Source organism: Clupea harengus, chromosome 19, assembly GCF_900700415.2.
Source record: "Clupea harengus chromosome 19, Ch_v2.0.2, whole genome shotgun sequence".
NCBI classification, from domain to species: domain Eukaryota; kingdom Metazoa; phylum Chordata; class Actinopteri; order Clupeiformes; family Clupeidae; genus Clupea; species Clupea harengus.
In genome coordinates, this window is record NC_045170.1 from 1,649,600 (window position 1) to 1,659,599 (window position 10,000).

At 43.2% G+C, this 10,000-nt stretch overlaps 1 protein-coding gene across 1 annotated transcript in view; it reads right to left on the reverse strand.

Moving 5' to 3' along the window:
* The window catches only part of necab1 (N-terminal EF-hand calcium binding protein 1), a 48,946-nt gene that overhangs the window by 26,897 nt on the left and 12,049 nt on the right, over positions 1-10,000 (reverse strand). The window contains exon 6 of the mRNA XM_031586120.2: positions 694-830. Coding sequence (XP_031441980.1) covers positions 694-830 — 137 coding nt within the window. The remainder of the gene's footprint in view (positions 1-693; positions 831-10,000) is intronic.

Below are 10,000 nucleotides of genomic sequence, written 5' to 3' on the forward strand. Positions count from 1 at the left end.
TAGTGTGGTGTTGTGTAGCGTAGTGTGGTGTAGTGTAGTGTGGTGTAGTGTAGTGTAGTGTAGTGTAGCGTAGTGTAGTGTTGTGTAGTGTGGTGTAGTGTAGTGTAGTGTAGTGTAGTGTAGTGTAGTGTAGCGTAATGTAGTGTAGTGTAGTGTAGTGTAGCGTAGCGTAGTGTAGTGTAGTGTAGCGTAGTGTAGTGTAGTGTATAGTGTAGTGCAGTGTAGTGTAGTGTAGTATAGTGTGTAGTGTAGCGTAGTGTGGTGTTGTGTAGCGTAGTGTGGTGTTGTGTAGTGTGGTGTAGTGTAGTGTAGCGTAATGTAGTGTAGTGTAGTGTGGTGTGGTGTGGTGTGGTGTAGTGTGGTGTGGTGTGGTGTTGTGTAGTGTGGTGTGGTGTGGTGTGGTGTTGTGTAGTGTAGTGTAGTGTAGTGTAGTGTATAGTGTAGTGTAGTGTAGCGTAGCGTAATGTAGTGTATAGTGTAGTGTAGTGTATAGTGTAGTGTGGTGTAGTGTAGCGTAGCGTAGCGTAGTGTAGCGTAATGTAATGTAATGTAGCGTAGCGTAGTGTAGTGTAATGTAGTGTAGTGTGGTGTTGTGTAGCGTAGCGTAGCGTAGTGTAGTGTGTAGTGTAATGTAGTGTAGTGTGGTGTAGTGTGGTGTTGTGTAGCGTAGTGTAGTGTGGTGTATTGACTTGCCTCTCCTGGCGGGTCTGCTCAGCAGTGGTCTCCATAGCGCACTCTATGGAGCTCTGGAGGGAGTGCAGCTGGCTGGTCGTCTCCTTCAGCAGGAAACGAGTCACAAACTGCTCCAGGTGTGTGGCGTTCTGGTACTCCTGTAGGAGATAACCAGTGATATACAATAACTAGGTTTGTCCTAGACAGGCCACCATAGTCACATAACAAACTGCTTCAGGTGTGTGTTCTGGTACTCCTGTAGGAGATAACCTACAATAACTAGGTTTGTCCTAGACAGGCCACCATAGTTGCATAACAAACTGCTTCAGGTGTGTGCAGTCCTGGTACTCCTGTAGGAGATAACCTACAATAACTAGGTTTGTCCTAGACAGGCCACCATAGTCGCATAACAAACTGCTCCAGGTGTGTGGAGTGTCCTGGTACTCCTGTAGGAGATAACCAGTGATATACAATAACTAGGTTTGAGCTCAACAGGCCACCATAGCCACATGACAAACTGTTCCAGGTGTGTGGAGTGAGTAAAACTCTGACATTACTTATTTAACACCAGTTAGCCGGCTACCAAACGTTTAAAGCTAGGGCGATCAAAGATGCTGGGGTGACACCATGTGTATGGTGTGGAGTCACGGCACTCCTATAGGAGATAAGCAGTGATACCCTATAACCAGGTTTGTCCTACACAGGCCACCGTAGTCACATAACGTCACATAACATAACATAACATAACATAACATAACATAACAAGAAACCTCTTACACACCATTTATACCTTTATGGTATGTACAAAAAGGAAGTTTTTCTCAAATTAGTAATTGTATTGTCAAGGGCACACATTTATGATTCCTTTACAGTGAGTTGTCTACGTCAAATAATGTTTTGATGAAAATCAATATAACTGTAAATGTATGGGCAGAAGTATACTCATTTAATCCAGCTCAATCTAACTGTAAATGTACGTGCAGAAGTATACTCATTTAATCCAGCTCAATCTAACTGTAAATGTACGTGCAGAAGTATACTCATTTAATCCAGCTCAATCTAACTGTAAATGTACGTGCAGATGAGATGAACACTGGACTGTTAAAGCCAAAGGATCCTTCTAGGTGAGTGTGAAGCATCTCTACATTCAGCAGCTGTCCAGACTCCAGATCTCAGAATCTCAGAATCTCAGAATCCCAGAATCTCAGAATCTCAGATCTATCTCAGAATCTCAGAATCTCAGAATCTCAGAATCCCAGAGCAATCTCAGAATCTCAGAATCTCAGAATCTCAGATCTATCTCAGAATCTCAGAACCTCAGAATCTCAGAATCTCAGAGCGATCTCAGAATCTCAGAATCTCAGATCTATCTCAGAATCTCAGAACCTCAGAATCTCAGAATCTCAGATCTATCTCAGAATCTCAGATCTATCTCAGAATCTCAAACCTCAGAATCTCAGAATCTCAGAGCGATCTCAGAATCTCAGAGCAATCTCAGAATCTCAGAATCTCAGAATCTCAGCGCAATCTCAGAATCTCAGAACCTCAGAATCTCAGATCTATCTCAGAACCTCAGATCTATCTCAGAACCTCAGAACCTCAGAATCTCAGAATCTCAGCGCTATCTCAGAACCTCAGAATCTCAGATCTATCTCAGAATGTCAGACGCTTCACTGCTCTCCTGCTGTCTATACTCAGGTACCTCTGCCTCTACCCTGGCCAGACCATATTTTGTAAATATCATAATACATTTAGTATTTTAACAGAAGATTCATACATTTAGACAGATTTATAAATTCTCCAAAGGAACGTATAATTATATAATATAATATGGGGAATGTTTTTTTCTCAGAGGTGTGTTAATGGATACCATTCCTTACTTCACTGAGAGATAGAAATTACCAACCACACCATTATGACTGGTATACACTCAATGTGTATCACACACACGCGATTGACTTCACACATCACACACACACACACACACACACACACATTCACACACCTAGAGGATGCATGACCTTTAAGGTTTAAGCAGTGAGTCACTGTCTACTTAATGGCCAAAAGACACATGCATCAGCAGACACACTCAAGGACACACACTTACACACCCTCACACACACTTACACACACTCACACTCACTTACACACCCTCACACACACTTACACACACTGCTTTAACACCACCCTCTAGCTCAGAAAGACTCCACTTAAAACACACATTGGATTTGGTGTCTGGCTTAACAGGAAATCTCTCTCTCTGTGTCTCTTACACACACACACACACACACACACAGACAAAAGCAGTACATTCATCCACACACTCTTATCTCAGTAATGAGGTGTGCTTCCTGTGACTAGGATTGCTTGCAATGAGGCACATCAACTCTGTGTGTACCTGTGTGAGTGTGTGTATGTGTGTGTGTGTGTGTGTGTGTGTGTGTGTGTGAGTGTGTGTGTGTGTGTGTGTGTGTGAGTGTGTGTATGTGTGTGTGAGTGTGTGTGTGTTTGCTGTGACTAACAGTGCTTGCAGCGAGGCACATCAATCCTGCGTGTACCTGTGTGTGTGTGTGTGTGTGTGTGTGTGTGTGTGAGTGTGTGTGTGTGTGTGTGTTTGCTGTGACTAACAGTGCTTGCAGCGAGGCACATCAATCCTGCGTGTACCTGTGTGTGTGTGTGTGTGTGTGTGTGTGTGTGTGAGTGTGTGTGTGTGTGTGTGTGTGTGTTTGCTGTGACTAACAGTGCTTGCAGCGAGGCACATCAACCCTGCGTGTACCTGTGTGTGTGTGTATGTGTGTGTGTGTGAGTGTGTGTGTGTGTGTGTGTGTGTGTGTGTGTGTTTGCTGTGACTAAGAGTGCTTGCAGCGAGGCACATCAATCCTGCGTGTACCTGTGTGTGTGTGTATGTGTGTGTGTGTGAGTGTGTGTGTGTGTGTGTGTGTGTGTGTGTTTGCTGTGACTAAGAGTGCTTGCAGCGAGGCACATCAATCCTGCGTGTACCTGTCACATGAGACATGGGGGAGACTAAAAACACTCGACACAGGTATTTATATCACTGCTGAAAGTTTCCTCGTGTTCGCCCTTCACACACCTCTCACATGGCTAGACTGACAGCCTCAAACACACACACACACACACACACACACACGCACACACACACACACACACACACACCTCTCACATGGCTGGACTGACAGCGGGACTAAAGGGGATTTAGGCCCCAGGGCGCACCGACTGGCAGGATCCTGGTTGGCTATAATAATCTAAGTAGCCGAGACCTACAGTGGTCACTCACACACACACACACACACACACACACACACACACACACACACACACATACACACACACACACACACACACACACCGACTGGCAGGATCCTGGTTGGCTATAATAATCTAAGTAGCCGAGACCTACAGTGGTCACTCACACACACACACACACACACACACACACACACACACACACACACACACACACACACACCGACTGGCCGGATCCTGGTTGGCTACAATAATCTAAGTAGCCGAAGCCTACAGTAGTCCGGCGTACATGTGTAGCCCATTCCTTGTTCATGGGACTGGTATTGGCGTAGCTTACTCGACAAGTAGGGTATGAGTATGTGTGTATGGGACTGGTATGGCGTAGCTTACTCGGCCGATACCACGTCAGTCCTCGGATTTGGGAGAAGTAAGTAGGGACCACGTTACGAGTACAAATAAAAACAATCTGATTTCTACGACGTCAGGGAGCAACTCTTCTGCATGTCAGAATAGAGTATCCTCTCAGACAAGAAATCAACTCTTCTGCATGTCAGAATAGAGTATCCTCTCAGACAAGAAATCAACTCTTCTGCATGTCAGAATAGAGTATCCTCTCAGACAAGAAATCAACTCTTCTGCATGTCAGAATAGAGTATCCTCTCAGACAAGAAATCAACTCTTCTGCATGTCAGAATAGAGTATCCTCTCAGACAAGAAATCAACTCTTCTGCATGTCAGAATAGAGTATCCTCTCAGACAAGAAATCAACTCTTCTGCATGTCAGAATAGAGTATCCTCTCAGACAAGAAATCAACTCTTCTGCATGTCAGAATAGAGTATCCTCTCAGACAAGAAATCAACTGGCTGAAAAATGAGCTTTCCTACCTACTGTTCGACTATCCAATTTTTGACAAATACAAATACGGAGCTCAAAACATTGCTGTCTGTGTGTGTGTTTGTGTGTATAAACATTGCTGTCTTGGAGAGAAAAGACACGATGCCTGAACTGAAGATCACGGGGCGCTAGATGAGCACACTGCTTACGTTTAGCTGTGCACTCAGTGTACTCAACCTAACCTCTAACCCCTAACCCTATACTGCTCTGTTAACCCCTAACCCCTAACCCCTAGGGATAATTCTGGGTAAGACGTGGCCAAACTTTTCACGAACAGCTAGCTGGTGGGACAGTTTGTAATTATATTTGTTTGTATGCCTATTAAATGATATATCAAATATAAACATTTAAAAAAAAAAAATAACATTTAGTATTTTTCAAATTTCTCGGAGGCACATAGTTTTAATTTAGCAGCTGATATGTCATGCTGAAACACCTCTTGTTTCGTTACTAATACATAATTATGCGCACTTTACGCATCTCCTCCCATCTCCCACTGAGTTGATAAATTGATAAGAAGGCGCTGATTGGACTAATTTCCCTCTCACACAATTTCACACTAATGTTCTCTCATATAGTAGTTATTCATAATTTGTATAGCTGAGTTGCCAGGAAGTAGCCTATAGCTACTGTACCAAAATGTGTGTGTGTGTGTGTGTGTGTGTGTGTTTTCTGTGGAGATCCAGCATATCATTTGTGTTGCATAATCATGTTGCCTTCATTATGTGATAGTTGTGCCGTGGTGTGTCTCTGTGTCTCTCTGTGTGTGTGTGTGTGTGTGTGTGTGTGTGTGTGTGTGTGTGTGTGTGTGTGTGTGTGTGTGGTAGTTCTGTGCCCTGGTTTTCTGTACGTTTGGCCTGGGCCTTGACCTTGTCTCAGGTTTAAAAGAGAACTCTTCAAACACAATAGTTTACTAATGAATCTTATCTGCACAGCTTAATTAATCTTGCAGTGCACTCAATTCAGATGAATAAATGATCGAGTGTTGCGTCTTTGGCATTCTCATTGTGTGTGTGTGTGTGTGTGTATATGTGTGTGAGTGTGTGTGTGTGTGTGTGTGTGTGTGTGTGTGTGTGTGTGTGAGTATATGTGTGTGAGTGTGTGTGTGTGTGTGTGTGTGTGAGTGTGTGTGTGAGTGTGTGTGAGTGTGTGTGTGAGTGTGTGTGTGTGTGTGTGTGTGTGTGTGTGTGTGTGTGTGTGTGTTCAGGTGTGTTCTGATCCTGCCTTCCCTCCTCAGGTTACATAGAACAGACTGAGGAGCCACCGGAGACGGCTCTTCACAGTAAACTCATTACTGAGGACGGAAAATGTTTCCAGTTCATTTTTTCCCCTTCAGTAATGTGGATCATGTTTCTGTCCACCCTCTGTCTCAGTGTTGCCATTGTGTGTGTGTGTGTGTGTGTGTGAACTCTGTCTCAGTGTTACCATGGAGCTCCTACCACTCTCTGTCTCAGTGTTACCATGGTGCTATGTGTGTGTGTGTGTATGTGTGTGTGTATGTGTGTATGTGTGTGTGTGTGTATGAGTGTGTGTGTGTGTGTGTGTGTGTGTGTGTGTGTGTGTGCCTGTAAACTGATATGTGATTTCAGTGGTATCATCTATTTCTGTTATCCTATCCTCATACCCTGATGTCATTGAATTAGTAGCCTGAACACTCTAATACCCCTGAATAGTAGCCTGAACACTCTAATACCCCTGAATAGTAGCCTCAACACTCTAATACCCCTATATTAGTAGCCTGAACACTCTAATACCCCTGAATAGTAGCCTGAACATTCTAATACCCCTGAATAGTAGCCTGAACACTCTAATACCCCTATATTAGTAGCCTGAACACTCTAATACCCCTGAATAGTAGCCTGAACATTCTAATACCCCTGAATATTAGCCTGAACATTCTTATACCCCTGAATAGTAGCCTGAACACTCTAATACCCCTGAATAGTAGCCTGAACACGCTAATACCCCTGAATAGTAGCCTGAACATTCTAATACCCCTATATTAGTAGCCTGAACACGCTAAAGGCCTTGAGTAGTAAACCAGAAGGCTGTTACTCCTTGAGTATTAAAGGCTGTTACTCCTTGAGTAGTAAAGGCTGTTACTCCTTGAGTAGTAAAGGCTGTTACTCCTTGAGTAGTGAAGGCTGTTACTCCTTGAGTATTAAACCAGAAGGCTGTTACTCCTTGAGTATTAAAGGCTGTTACTCCTTGAGTAGTAAAGGCTGTTACTCCTTGAGTAGTGAAGGCTGTTACTCCTTGAGTATTAAACCAGAAGGCTGTTACTCCTTGAGTATTAAACCAGAAGGCTGTTACTCCTTGAGTAGTAAAGGCTGTTACTCCTTGAGTAGTGAAGGCTGTTACTCCTAGAGTATTAAACCAGAAGGCTGTTACTCCTTGAGTATTAAACCAGAAGGCTGTTACTCCTTGAGTATTAAAGGCTGTTACTCCTTGAGTATTAAAGGCTGTTACTCCTTGAGTAGTAAAGGCTGTTACTCCTTGAGTATTAAAGGCTGTTACTCCTTGAGCAGAAGGCTGTTACTCCTTGAGTATTAAACCAGAAGGCTGTTACTCCTTGAGTAGTAAAGGCTGTTACTCCTTGAGTAGTGAAGGCTGTTACTCCTTGAGTATTAAACCAGAAGGCTGTTACTCCTTGAGTATTAAACCAAAAGGCTGTTACTCCTTGAGTAGTAAAGGCTGTTACTCCTTGAGTAGTAAAGGCTGTTACTCCTTGAGTAGAAGGCTGTTACTCCTTGAGTAGTAAAGGCTGTTAGTAAACCAGAAGGCTGTTACTCCTTGAGTATTAAACCAAAAGGCTGTTACTCCTTGAGTATTAAAGGCTGTTACTCCTTGAGTATTAAACCAGAAGGCTGTTACTCCTTGAGTATTAAACCAAAAGGCTGTTACTCCTTGAATAGTAAAGGCTGTTACTCCTTGAGTAGAAGGCTGTTACTCCTTGAGTAGTAAAGGCTGTTAGTAAACCAGAAGGCTGTTACTCCTTGAGTATTAAACCAAAAGGCTGTTACTCCTTGAGTATTAAAGGCTGTTACTCCTTGAGTATTAAACCAGAAGGCTGTTACTCCTTGAGTATTAAACCAGAAGGCTGTTACTCCTTGAGTATTAAACCAGAAGGCTGTTACTCCTTGAGTAGTAAAGGCTGTTACTCCTTGAGTATTAAAGGCTGTTACTCCTTGAGTAGTAAAGGCTGTTACTCCTTGAGTAGTGAAGGCTGTTACTCCTTGAGTATTAAAGGCTGTTACTCCTTGAGTAGTAAAGGCTGTTACTCCTTGAGTATTAAAGGCTGTTACTCCTTGAGTAGTAAAGGCTGTTATTCCTTGAGTATTAAAGGCTGTTACTCCTTGAGTATTAAACCAGAAGGCTGTTACTCCTTGAGTAGTAAAGGCTGTTACTCCTTGAGTATTAAAGGCTGTTACTCCTTGAGTAGTAAAGGCTGTTACTCCTTGAGTATTAAAGGCTGTTACTCCTTGAGTATTAAACCAGAAGGCTGTTACTCCTTGAGTATTAAACCAAAAGGCTGTTACTCCTTGAGTAGTAAAGGCTGTTACTCCTTGAGTAGTAAACCAGAAGGCTGTTACTCCTTGAGTAGTAAAGGCTGTTACTCCTTGAGTATTAAAGGCTGTTACTCCTTGAGTATTAAACCAAAAGGCTGTTACTCCTTGAGTAGTAAAGGCTGTTACTCCTTGAGTAGTGAAGGCTGTTACTCCTTGAGTATTAAACCAGAAGGCTGTTACTCCTTGAGTATTAAACCAGAAGGCTGTTACTCCTTGAGTAGTAAAGGCTGTTACTCCTTGAGTATTGAACCAAAAGGCTGTTACTCCTTGAGTATTAAACCAGAAGGCTGTTACTCCTTGAGTATTAAACCAGAAGGCTGTTACTCCTTGAGTAGTAAAGGCTGTTACTCCTTGAGTAGAAGGCTGTTACTCCTTGAGTAGTAAAGGCTGTTAGTAAACCAGAAGGCTGTTATTCCTTGAGTATTAAACCAGAAGGCTGTTACTCCTTGAGTAGTAAAGGCTGTTACTCCTTGAGTATTAAACCAGAAGGCTGTTACTCCTTGAGTAGTAAAGGCTGTTACTCCTTGAGTATTAAACCAAAAGGCTGTTACTCCTTGAGTAATAAAGGCTGTTACTCCTTGAGTAGTGAAGGCTGTTACTCCTTGAGTAGTAAAGGCTGTTACTCCTTGAGTATTAAAGGCTGTTACTCCTTGAGTATTAAACCAGAAGGCTGTTACTCCTTGAGTAGAAGGCTGTTACTCCTTGAGTAGTAAAGGCTGTTAGTAAACCAGAAGGCTGTTATTCCTTGAGTATTAAACCAGAAGGCTGTTACTCCTTGAGTAGTAAAGGCTGTTACTCCTTGAGTATTAAACCAGAAGGCTGTTACTCCTTGAGTATTAAACCAGAAGGCTGTTACTCCTTGTTAAAGTTTTCCCTGTGAGAGTGATGACCTGTATAGAGGTGTGTGTGTGTGTGTGTGTGTGTGTGTGTGTGTGTGTGTGTGTGTCTGTGAGAGTTATGACCTGTATAGAGATGATTAACCTGTTTATCTGATTGTTTGTTTTAGCTGTTTATTGTGGAAGCTGTTTATCTGATTGTTTGTTTTAGCTGTTTATTGTTGAAGCTGTTTATCTGTTTGCTTGTGCTGTGCTCTGCCTCACGCGTGCGTTGCAGTGGAGAGACGTCTGCCGAACGGATGGATATAAATGTAAATGTCGTGCCCACAGACACAGACAGGCTGGATTGCTCGCGCTGACAGAGAGGTTCAATAAAAGCCTTTAGAGAGAAAGATGAATGACTCAATCTTGAACAAAGCCATCTCCCTCCCTCTGTCACTCTCCCTCTATTTCTCTCTCTCCCTCCATCTCTCTCCAACCCTCTCTCCCTCCATCTATCTCTTTCCCTCCCTCTCCCTCACTCTCTCTCCCTCACTCTCTCTACCTAGCTTGTTACCTCTCACTCTCTCCATCTCGCTCTCTCCATCTTGCTCTCTCCATCTCAATCTCTCTCCTGCTCTCTCTCTCTCCATCTCACTCTCTCTCCATCTTGCTATCTCTCCATCTGAATCTCTCTCCTGTTCTCTCTCTCCATCTCACTCTCTCTCCATCTTGCTATCTCTCCATCTAAATCTCTCTCCTGTTCTCTCTCTCCATCTCACTCT